The sequence below is a fragment of the Chrysemys picta genome, chromosome 1 (genome assembly GCF_011386835.1).
Source record: "Chrysemys picta bellii isolate R12L10 chromosome 1, ASM1138683v2, whole genome shotgun sequence".
In the NCBI taxonomy this organism is placed as follows: Eukaryota; Metazoa; Chordata; order Testudines; family Emydidae; genus Chrysemys; species Chrysemys picta.
The window spans coordinates 149,598,640-149,610,261 of NC_088791.1; the positions used below are offsets into that span (position 1 = coordinate 149,598,640).

Consider the following 11,622-nt stretch of genomic DNA (forward strand, 5'->3'; position numbering starts at 1 on the left):
TACTGAACTATAAAGAGAGGGGCAAAGAACACTGAAGTTATCCTGTCACTTGAGGAGACAGGGAATATCAGTATCATGGGCTCTGTGGGGAGCCTGACTAAGAGCTAGTCAGTCATTGCTGGAAAACAATCTTAACAAGTTACAATCTTTGTTCAAGTTAAGCCTTAGCCATTAGAAAGCATATTTTTACTTCTGTTTGTTTATAACCTTCCATCTTGTATGCTTTATAACTGAACTCACTTAAACCCTATTGTTGATTGAATTAACCTAGTTTTACTTTTGATCTAAACCAACCCAGTGTTTTGATTGAATTGAGGTGCATGTTAGCAGCTTGTTATCTTGACTAGAGTTGTTTGTTTCTTTAAAGGAACAGTAAATTTAATATTTTCTATGAATGTACAGTGAGAGGCTGTGCAGTGCAGAGAGCCATCTCTGAGAAGCTCCGGGGCTGGAGTTCAGATTGTTACCTGCTAAGCAAGGTTGGGGCTGGGAGACCCCTGAGCAGTTTGCAGGCAAGGTAGGGTCAGGGAGTTGTCACACAGCTTCATTGCAGCCAAGCTCCCACTTGCTGAGGTTGAAAGGGCTAACACTGTCCACAGCGCTAGGTAGCCCTAGCAGCTTGTCACAATCAGCCTCCTTCTTCCTTACCCAGACACTGCTACCTGCTCCCAGAACAAGTTGTTGGGGCAGATGCAAGGAAGAGACACCTGCTCTCTGCTCAGGCCCAGCTATGGGAAGAGGGTAGGAGATGGGCCTGTAAGGGGCAGGTCACGCAGTAGCAGTCCCACTCCTCGCCTTGACACCTGAAGGGGTTGTAAGGGTGGGTCGCACAGTATGGGGCATGTTCCACCCTCCACTGCTCCCGCCTGAGGGCGGCCGCGCTATCAAACACAGTGAAACGCGTCTCCTCGGGGGCCAGCAGCCTCGCCACGCCATGGGGCTCCTGCAGGGAACGGACACAGCGAGGGGCGGGCTGGGGGGTGCAGAGCAACGGGGGAGGGGGAAGGAGGGATCGCTGTGGGGAGGGGCGAGTGGGGGCGGGCACGCGGGGAGGGGGTGTGGACACGAGTCGGTAAGGGTGACTCGCGTGGGACGAGCAGAAGCACCCGGCGATGGCGGGGGCGTACGCAGAAGAACTCTATTTCCCGCCGTGCTCCTGAATGGGCGCGCAGGCGCAGTAAGTGTCGGGTCACGGGGGGGGAGAGGCCGCTGCCCGGAAGAAGTCGCGGCCCGCCAGGCGCATGCGCATTGACGATCCGTGCGCGGACTCCGGTAGGAGCGTGCGAGGGTTGCGCATGTGAGCGGGGGGAGGGGCCCGGTCTGTGCCGAGAGTCCCCGCGGGGGCGGGGGTCCCGCGAGGGGCGGGTGCACCGGCCGTTGGGGGCCGGGCGGGCCTGTCGGGTCGAGCGGGCTCTGACCGGCCCCGTGTATCCGCAGGGATCCTGCGAAGCCGCCGAAGATGTCGAGCCTGGCGTCCGCCAGCTGCGAGCCCCCGGGCCCCGAGCCGCAGGAGAAGAAGCCGCTGAAGCCCTGTTGCGCCTGCCCCGAGACCAAGAAGGCGCGAGATGCCTGGTAACCGGCGGGCGCCCCCGCCCCCCCCCCGGGGCCCAGTGACGGGCTGCTCGGGCCTGGCGCGGGCGGGCCAGGGAGGGTGACGCTTCCTGCAGCAGCACATGGGCTTTGCCGTGGCTGCAGCGACTCCCCCTCCCCGCCAGCAGCGGCAGCCGGGCCCGGCCCACAGATACATCTTCCATCAGCCTGGTTGCGTCTGCGGGGCGGTTAGGTCAAGTCGGCTTAACTGCAGCCCTGGTCTGGGGAGGGGTGTGTGAAATTGTTCACATCTCTGAGTGACACAGCTGGGTCCAGCTAAATGGGAAGTGTAAACCGGGGCTGTGTCACAAGAAGCCCTCTTCTTTCATCCGGGTGTTGTCAGCATAGCTGTGTCACCCGGGTGTGTGTCTTTCCCTGGCACCACACCCTGACCAACATATCGCTGCCCATATACGTTTTACGTGTAGCCCAAGCCTCAGGCTGGTTCCCAGTGGACAGATGACCCCCTGCCAAAATCACCATGATAAGTCCCACTAATCAGTTCCTTCTCTTAATCTACAATCTTAATGAGACTAATGGACTATCTAGCCCAATAGCCTGTCATCCAGCAGTGGCTGGTGCCAGTTGCTTCAGAGGGAATGAGCAGGGCAATTATCAACTGATCCATCTAGCCTGGAAATGCTCCTAGGATGCAGCCAAGGACTTGCAGTGGTGCTGGAGGAGCTTCCCCAGTCATTGCCTTTATTGCCTTTGTGTTGTAAATAGGGATTTCAGTTGCCAGAACTCTGTCTGGAACTTTTCTCTGTTTTAATTATACATTAGTCCAGTCCCTCAAAAACAAATAACTAACTTCCCTATAGATGATATTTTAGTTCCTAGGGGATCACCTGCCTTTCTCAGGCAGTGATTACTTACTGTTTGGGATTTGTTTTGGCAGCATCACCAATTGATAAAAATGATACAAGTTCTCTTTAAATTATCAGGAAACTACTTTAGTCCAATGTGTTGATGTTTAAAATTCCAGTACCAGTGGTGATGCCAAAATAACTCTCCAGAAAAATCCAGTGTGTGTTCAGGTCTACGGGGTCTAATCATTACTCTTATTTTTCTTAATATATTGTCTTAGTCTGATTATAAATTAGCTTTCTGTCTTTTGAGGTACTCCAGCCAAATAAATATCTTATGGGGGAGGGAGTTTCAGAGAGCAAAGCTAAAAGGCCCAATCTGCTAAGCATTTTTTAGTTTTTATATATCGCCACCATCAGAAATTCATACTGGGTTGGAGGTGGAGGGAGTTACTTGTTAGGTCACAATTAGCTCATCTTCTCAGCTGTCAGAGGATGGTACGCTCTCTGGTCAAGTGAAAAATTCTCTGTTTTGCCCTTTCTAGTTTATATGTCTCAGGTGCTGGGACTTGCTTTACTTCCCTTAAGAGAATAATCCATGCTCTCAGACCTTGTCTACACTAAAGGGAGAAGTAGATCTAAGCTACACAATTCGAGTTACGTGAATAGCGTAACTCAAATCGATGTAGCTTAGATCTACTTACAGTGGGGTCCACACTACGCAACGTTGATGGGAGATGCTCTCCCGTCGATTCCCCTTACTCTTCCCGATCAGGTGGAGTACAGGAGTCGACGGGAGAGCGATCGGCAATCGATTTAGCTGGACCCGCCACAACATCAATCCTCTGGTAAGTGTAGACAAGCCTTAATAGCTTGCACTGCTAAAGGTCTCGTCTTGGTATGCATCCTAATTTTTCTTAACTAAGTTTTATCCCGTTATTTATCACTTTGGACCTCCCTACACATTTCCTTTTTTTCCTCAGTGTTTTCACTTATCAGTTAGTGCAAATCATCTACAAGTATCTCCTTTCTGCGTAACCAGCTACCAGCCTCATAGCGCTCCCTCTTGAGAAATAATACACTGAGACTCTTGTGACACTGCAAGTTCACAGGACAAGGAAGTGTGTGTTTGGGTGCAGATATTAAATGGATATACCAAATTAAAAATCTCACTTCCGCCTGAAAATTGTTTTTCTACTGTCATTACAAGTAACAGAGAGGAACACTTCTCAATGTTATGTTTTATTTATGCATATGAAAGCCCTTCCTGTATAGTCAGTTCCCTATAGTTGTCTTCTGTCTTCTATAGTGTATATTTCACTGCACTTTCTGTATCATCAGTTTCTCTTGTTGCTTTTGGGATTTTTGGGAAAGAAAAACACTTAACTTACCTTTTTTTAAAACACCAAAATTGGTAAGTGATTTCAGGACACACATAGTATCAGAAACTATTAACTTTAAAAAAAAAAAAAAAAAACCAACACAAAACCTGACTAGCTCTCTACACATTCTTATGACCCATGCAGCACACTCTAGTTGCTTCAGATTTAAAGACTTTTAATACAAGTTAAATCCTAATTTGTGAAGTTTTTACTACAATTTGTCTGCAAACTTGTAGAGTAGAATGATGTTTAGCATCTCATAATGAACCTTGGCCTCACTGGGGAAGTTTTATCTCACTAAGCCCAATATTTGATCAAATATAGCATTCCAAAGTTATCACGTTACCGACAACCAGAAATGCCACTGAGTTGATTTGAGTGTTAAACCTTGAGTCACTTGGCCAACTACAGAACTTCAGAACACAAGACTACATTAGAACATTAAAATATGTTCAGATTTATACTTTTATTTTCCTCCAAAAGTATTCAAGTTTGTCACCTTCCAGGTCTGTGCAAAGTTCCCATTAAAAGGAAAATTCTGGAAGAATTTTGAACAACGGAGCTACTTTTGGCATCTCCCTATCAGGGTAGAACATTTGTAGCTGTAAGGGGTGGAAACAGCAGCTACAAGGCCATAAATATGATTAAGAATAGTTATCAAGTTATACATTGTGTTATTTGGGAAAAATATGTGCAACTCAGGCACTAGAAAAGCCTTACTCACAGAAAAATCAGGGCCCCCAGACTGCCTGGTACTGCAGGCAAAAGGATCTTTCTGCCACCCCTTGCTGCTGCACACACTTGTCAGATTCTGCAGCTTAACTGTCTGTACAGGGAGTTCTCTGTAGCCTGGACTCTACAAAAATAAGAGTCTTACAGGGAGGGTTTGGAGTGTGTGCGGTGAATGGGGACCAGTGGTAGTGAGGGCAGGGGGGGAGTGGAGCAGTGGGGGTGTGGGAAACAGCAAGCCAGAGTGGAAGAGAAAAGTAGAGGTGGAGCTGTGAGAAAGCAGGGACCCAGAGAGGACTGTGGTGGGGGGGAAGCCAGGATCCAGAGGAGTGTGGGGACAAGGAGACTCTACTTTGTGATTGTGGGGGTGGGGGAGTGAAGTAGGGACCTGCAAGAGAATGGACACGTGGGGAGTGTTGATGAGGGATGTAGGGTCCTAGAGAATGACACCCTGGCATGTGGTGGAGCTGTGGGAGAGTTCCAAGAAGTAAATAGAGGGGCATGAGAGGGTGGCACACAGGGAGGCTGTGAGGGGATGCAAGGAGCCCCTGATGGACACAAAGCATATGGCCTACACGAGCTACAAAGCGTGCGTTCCCCTCATTGTTAAGCTCAAGTTTTCAAAGCCTTCTTCACCCCCATCACCCAATTTGAGGTTTCACCTTTTTTCAGAACATCTTTTTTTTTTTTTTTTTTTAATTAAAAGATAGCACATAGACTCCTGGAAGAAAAAATAATACTGCCTTGGGTATAACACCGGCAAAAGTTTAATTCATTGGTGTCAAGTGAGTTTGCAACTGTGCAGCAAAAATGAAAAGATTAATGAGTATGCCTGTAATGTTAACATTCCCTTGTCTCCTTGTATTGTCCAGGTTCTCTGAGCAGAGAGCCCAGCTGGCAGCCATCTTCCTCAAAGTCAGCTTGGCTTCCATTGCAAGCTGTGAGAGACAATGGCCTTCTTTACTAAGAGTAGCCTTCCTTCCACTTGAAAAGGCTGTAGGGAAATGACAGCCATCTTATCTGAGAGAAGCCTGTGGCTTTATTCCTATGGGGAAGGATGGGAGACAGTCAGCATCTTTACTAGGTGTCCTTATTTCCACATGCAGTAACTAGATGAGGATAACCTCTCTGAAGTAAGCCAGTTAATTCTCCCTGAGGTAAACTGTACAGCAAATTAATTTGAAACTACTGCCTTTTCAATTTAAAATATTTGAAAACAAGCAGGGAAAGTCAAACAAATCAGCTGAGTTTAAGGGCAGCCTTATATTAAATCAGATTGTTTTATGGCCTGCTTACTATGAAATCTGTTATACAATTTCTTCCCTTCATGAACCCTTCACCTGTGAGAGTCCATTGGTCCTGCAAATCTGAGGATTACATGGTGTCCGTTTTGCAAGCTAACCAGGGAAATCTCTTTGCCTTGCAGCATCATTGAGAAAGGGGAGGAGCACTGCGGGCCCCTTATTGAGGCTCACAAGGAGTGCATGAGAGCCTTGGGGTTTAAAGTATGAGCGAGATGAGCAGCAGGGCTGTATGGATGGTGAGTATAGACTGTGGGACCATGTTCATCACTTGGTCTCTGCCTCTGCAGTGGCCCTGAGAACTCAGTAGATGTCACTAGTAGGCCTGGACTACCAGCACAACACCTCCTTAGATGTGAAAGGTGGTGCTTTAGGATGAAGAAGAGAAGGCAGGTATCTGCTGCTGGCCTCACTGGCTCAAGAGTAACTGCTGCTGGCCTCTTAGAGCAGTAGTTTTCAAACATTTTTTTTCTGGCGACCCAGTTGATGAAAATTGTTGATGCCTGCAACCCAATGGAGCTGGGGATGAAGGGCTTGGGGTGGGGCTGGGGATGAGGAGTTTGGGGTGTGGGAGGGGGCTCTGGGTTTGGTGGGGCTAAGAGCTGGGGCAGGGGCTTGGGCTACAGGAGGGGGTCAGGGCTCTGGGCTGGGGGTACAGGCTTGGGTAGGGCTGGGGATGAAGGGTTTGGAGGGGCTCAGGGCTGGCGCTGCACCCCAGAAGCAGCCAGCAGCAGTTTCGGCTCCTAGGCGGAGGTACACAAGTGACTCTGCAGCTCTTGCTTGCAGGCACTGCCCTCCCCCTCCCCCCCCAGCTGCCATTGGCTGGGAACTGGCCAATGGGAGCGGGGGGGGGGGGGGGCGGTGCCTGCGGGCAAGAGCTGCATGGAGTAATTTGCATGCCTCAGCCTAGGAGCTGGACCTGCTGTTGGCTGCTTCCGGGGCACAGCCCCATGTCAAAACAAGTAGGGACTAGTCTGCCTTAGTTGGGCAACATCGCTGATGGGACTTTTAACGGCCCGGGCGGCGGTGTTGACCAGAGCCACCGCGACCCAGTGTCTTGCATTCCACAACCCAGTACTGGGTCACGACCCACAGTTTGAAAAGACACTATATTAGAGCATTTGCAGTGGTGAAAGGACTGCTGGGAGTCTGCATCCATGTTAAGTAATTCTACAATGACAAAGCACAATCCAACCCTTATGAACAGATGTCCTGTAATAGATTTGGATTTGGAGGGGGTTATAAACAGGGAGTTTGGGAGGGTATTAAATGATTAAAAATGACAGTGCCTTCTTTAAATATGAAGTTCAGCTTTCCTTCTTTCATCTTTTATTGTGTCACCATCATTACAAAGACACCATATTGTATTCTTAGAGTTCCTACAACAGAGAAACTCTGTAAGTAACTGTCACTAGTGTAGTGGTTAAATTGCTGCACATAGTGACCTTTATGACAAGAGGCTATTGGAACTGTTCATATCCAGTAGAAGTCTTGTCTCTTATTTGATGTATTCTTTTTCTTCTCCTAGGTGATTTGCTGTTGGGTGACTGGTTTCTCGGGTGGCTGAACAATATTAAGTTATTTCTGAAAGCTACTTCAAAGAACAAACTTATGAGAAATCTATTTATAAAGAATTTCTAATAAAAACCATATGTATATTGCCTCTGTGGCACCTCCATTATCTGATCTTGACTGGCTGATAGAGATATATTTTCCTCTTAATAAAGGATTTAAAAATGCTCATTTCCCTTTTATTTTTAAAGCAAAGACACCCCCACCTTCTAACCCAAACCATTTTCTGTAGTATGGTGGGCAGCAATTGGTTAATGACTCTCCTCCTTTCCTTTCCCTATCCACATTGGAATAAGAACTGTGATAGCTGTAATCGTATTAAAATATGCTGGTTTCTAGCGAGATTTTTCCCTTTACTACTATGGATGGGGAAATCATGCTAGCGATAAGTGATCCTATTGTAGACAAAAGCAAAGATATGCTGAAGCTTGTAGCTGTTGCCTGTTGTGCAGGGATAACCGGTATTGCAGATAAGTCAGGGCATCTGCTCCTGTAAGCCTGCTGCTCTTTGCATGGAACTTCCCCTAGGATTGAAGCAGGTTCTGCTGCTCCTAATGTTGTGCTGTCCACAGCTGAGACAGCATTTTAATAATCATTGGCACTTCTGTACCATTGCTTGAAAAATTGACTAGCTCGTGGAAAGTTAGGAACTTTCCATGTCAAGTTGGGGAGGCTTAAGTCAACACACTCTTAAAAAATAAGTTTCTAGCCCTCGTGAATGCTCAGATACACTCACAGTTAACTGATACAGTGCTACCTTTGTCCTGAGTCTTCACCCGTGTTTCACTATATCTACTGGCTCAGGGCTTTCCCAAGCCTGCTGCAAGGTGAAATTAACAAGACATTTATTAGTTTCTCTGGTGGTGTTCAAAACCCTTTGGGTGGCACAAAAACTGACAATTTAATTTTGACTGGTGCTTGTGAAAGCTGGGGGTTGAGTCTTTACAAGTAAGGGACCTTAAAAAAGTTGGGGAAGGGAGGGGTAGAGAAGCAGACCTCCCTTCACTAACAGCTATGGGTTGGGTGAGATAACTCGTTCTCCTTTACAGCGGCTCTAGAGTGGGCCCTTCACATTTGTCAGAGACCTTCTGTCCAGAAGCTGATCCAAAAGACTGAGCCTCATGCAGTCATCAGAAACAACACCCTGGAAGTAATCCCAATGCACTCTCACTTCCCAGAAACTTCTGTTTCTATTGGTGGTTCGTCTCTTGTGTTAGCCTGTGTTTTGAGGGTTTTGTTTTCTAGTAGAAAGCATACAGTAAACTTTTAAGTTTTGTATCTATAGCCACCTCTACCAAAGGATCTGTAAGCATTTTACATATGTTAATTAAACCTTAACCTGCTCTGTCAGGCAGGTAAATAATATCTTCATTGTATTGTGGGGAAACAGAGACCCAAAAGGGCAATTATTTGCTCAGGGTCACAGTGAGGTGGTGGCAAACCAGCAATAGAACTTGAATCTCCTGGTACATATTCCTGCCCTTTGGCCACAAGATTATCCTTTCCTCCTTCGTGAAGGCCAAGAAAGAGTGAAAAAGGAAGATGAGTGTCCTCCATTTATATCTCCTAGGTTCCAGTTCTCCCTAACCGCTACAGCCTACAAATAACTCCCTGTCAAGACAGTAGGAGTTGCTTGGGTCTGTTGGGGGGAGGAGCAGGGAAGAACAGCTCTGTGTTTGCTAGGAACCTAATCTAAATGTCTTTAACTTTCTGTTGTCCTGTTTCACCCCCAAACAGACTGTGATGAAAGTGGTTTTTCAAATTACTCTCTCCTGGTGTATGTGCCAGCCTTAGCTTGTACTGTTTCTTCACCCTACGATAAGCTGCCAAAGGTGACCCAGGCTCTGGTATTGCTTACTTTGGTACTAATGAGTGTTCCACATGAGGCCAGTCTTCCCAGGGACAAAATCATCCAGGGATGGTGATTAATTGACACTTTCCATCTCCTTTTTTAAAAGTGTCTTCAAGTCTCTCGCTAGCGCTTTCTAGTACAAAGTGTGTTAATCCAGAATACGGTATTAGTAGAGGAGTTGCTCATGTCTCTTTAAGTGACTGGTGCCCATGGGAATGGTATGATAGGCATGGCTGCTGTAAGTTTGTCCTGAAACACAACCACCCTTGCAATCCTATCTTACGCAAAGGCCTATTCCATTGGCCTATGCAGGCTGACTTCATACTGTCGTCCTTTGCATCCATATTCTGATCTCAAAGGATGCATCTGGCCATGAAAAGTGACTGCTTCCTGACAACTGTGAGAATTCTCCCACCGGAGCACAGCTGATGATTTTGTTACTGATGCAGAGGATAGAACAGGATCCAGTTTGCTATCCCAGAGCTCTGTTGACACTATAGGACGACAGAAGAAGATGTTACAACCCTGACTATTGCTGCTGTTGTAAGGGACAGGAAGAGCCCAGCTGGATCCTCAAAGCCTGAGTGCGGTTTGCAGTAGTGATCACTAGAGAAAACATCCTTTTTGCAGCATATTGGTTCTGGAATCATGGGGAGAGAGTAACTGCTCCCATTGTGTAACTTTAGGAGTCACTCTGCTGTCAGTGCACTTCAAATACATGAACAAGGGTATGTTTTTCTTTCTGTACTGGATGGAACCCCTCTGTGTTTGCAGAGAACTATAAAAGTTTAACATGGTGTTATGTTTCCTGTGGGGTGGGCATTCCTTCCATTGCTGTGTAGCTGCCAGCTAACTTTGCTGGCATCAACAGTGCTGCTGCTGCAACATGGATTGTAGAAGGTGCACAACCACTGACAGTGCTGCTTAGGGGTCAGGCAGTGGTTGGCAGGACATCTCCCTGCTGAAGCACATCCCTGTCTTTCAGCGCTCACCCCCCAATAATTTCCAGTCCTTCCCTTTTGCACAGGGGCTTTGTGGGCTGGGCCCTTGAACAGTTACAGTCTTTTCCAGCTGGCCTCTCACTGGAGGTGAAGGCTCTTGTAGCATTGTCTGTCTCAGACCGGGTAGGGGAGCTCAGGCCCTCCCTGTTCACCAGGCTCCAGTCCAGGGCCTAAATGGTGGGCAGCTCCAATCAGCACCTTGGAGTGCTAAAGCCACTGCCCCCCAGACCATTTCCTACCCTAGCTTCCCAGAGTAAGTCACTCTGATCAGGTCTCTGACCGGCGCACTCTGTCCCATGCTTCTCTTTTATGGGTTTGCACAAGTCTGTGTTGTCAGGTCCCAGACAATGAGCTCCTAGGCAGCACTTTCCCCTTAGAGCAGCTGTCTTCTCCCTTCCACTGCCCGCCTTCTGAGCTGCTTTGCTCTCCTTTTTAAAACCCTGCCTCCAGCTTGTGCAGGCTTTGCAGGTGTGTCTGGGCAGGGCAGCCTGAGTCCAGAGCTGTTCCTTAACCCCCTGCTCTCCAATGTGGGGTTTGTATACCCCATCACATAGGTCCAAACAGAAGACCTGCTCACACAGTAGACAAGTGCACCCTAATTGCACCATGCCTTCCTCCTATTGGTGGAATAGAAATACAGCTTCTCCACAGCCTGCTGGAGATGGGAGGGAGGATCCTATGCTAGGGTAGAATTTGTCCAGTGCACATTTCCAAGCAGTTCCCTTAATGTTCCCCATCCCCCTGTGCCCTGTAGCATTATCATGTTAAAGGTGTGAAAATCCTATTGGCTCCTCCACTGAAATTCACCCCTCATACATTCATGTTTGCAGTGTGTTCAGAGCAGGATCATTGCGCACACTATAAGCTCCAGTACTCTGACTCCAGTCTAAGTTTAAATGTCCCACATGATGGAGTTGCCACCATGTCCCCTAGGAGGCTATGCCACAGTCTGACAGGTCTCCTCACTAGAAAGCATTTCCTGATGTCTTGACTATGTTTTCCTTTGCTAGCTTCCTCCCATTGCTATTAGATATCACCCAGCAGGGAGGTAGACTTTCTGGTTTTGTAATATGATGGACATTCCTTTGTCCCAAAACAATAGTGAGGAATAGTGTGTAAGCACCCCCCCCCACACACACACACACGCACTGTGATAAACTAGCTACTTTTCTCCTTTCTCAGCTCCGTGTTGGGCTTATCTAGTTCTCTGAGTTATGTTAAGTGGCCAGTGCCAGTCTGTTCTCTGTTCCCCTCACTGGCTTTGCTCTTTGGATTTCAATTCCAAACATGGTTATCCATTTGGGGTCTCTCTTCATTCTGTTGCCAAGTGATATACATTCCAAATTCAACACAAGTGCCCGTTGCTCCCCCCTCCCTCTCTGTCTCCCT

At 47.5% G+C, this 11,622-nt stretch overlaps 1 protein-coding gene across 3 annotated transcripts; it reads left to right on the top strand.

The window, feature by feature from the left end:
- Nucleotides 1–1,145: 1,145 nt before the first annotated feature.
- LOC135981941 (cytochrome c oxidase copper chaperone) lies at nucleotides 1,146–7,547 on the top strand. 3 transcript variants are annotated; one of them, XR_010599159.1, is made up of 5 exons: nucleotides 1,229–1,297; nucleotides 1,438–1,572; nucleotides 3,172–3,244; nucleotides 5,934–6,047; nucleotides 7,337–7,547. XR_010599159.1 is itself a non-coding variant. In XM_065587073.1 (4 exons), exons 1-3 carry the CDS (start codon nucleotides 1,161–1,163, stop codon nucleotides 6,016–6,018), a joined length of 237 nt encoding a protein of 78 aa, XP_065443145.1. In that variant the 5' UTR covers nucleotides 1,146–1,160; the 3' UTR covers nucleotides 6,019–6,047; nucleotides 7,337–7,547. The 3 variants fall into 3 exon arrangements, 2 of the variants coding, with proteins under 2 accessions (XP_065443145.1, XP_065443135.1); XM_065587073.1 differs by lacking the exons at nucleotides 1,229–1,297; nucleotides 3,172–3,244 and adding an exon at nucleotides 1,146–1,177; XM_065587063.1 differs by lacking the exon at nucleotides 3,172–3,244.
- The last annotated feature ends 4,075 nt before the right edge of the window (nucleotides 7,548–11,622 follow it).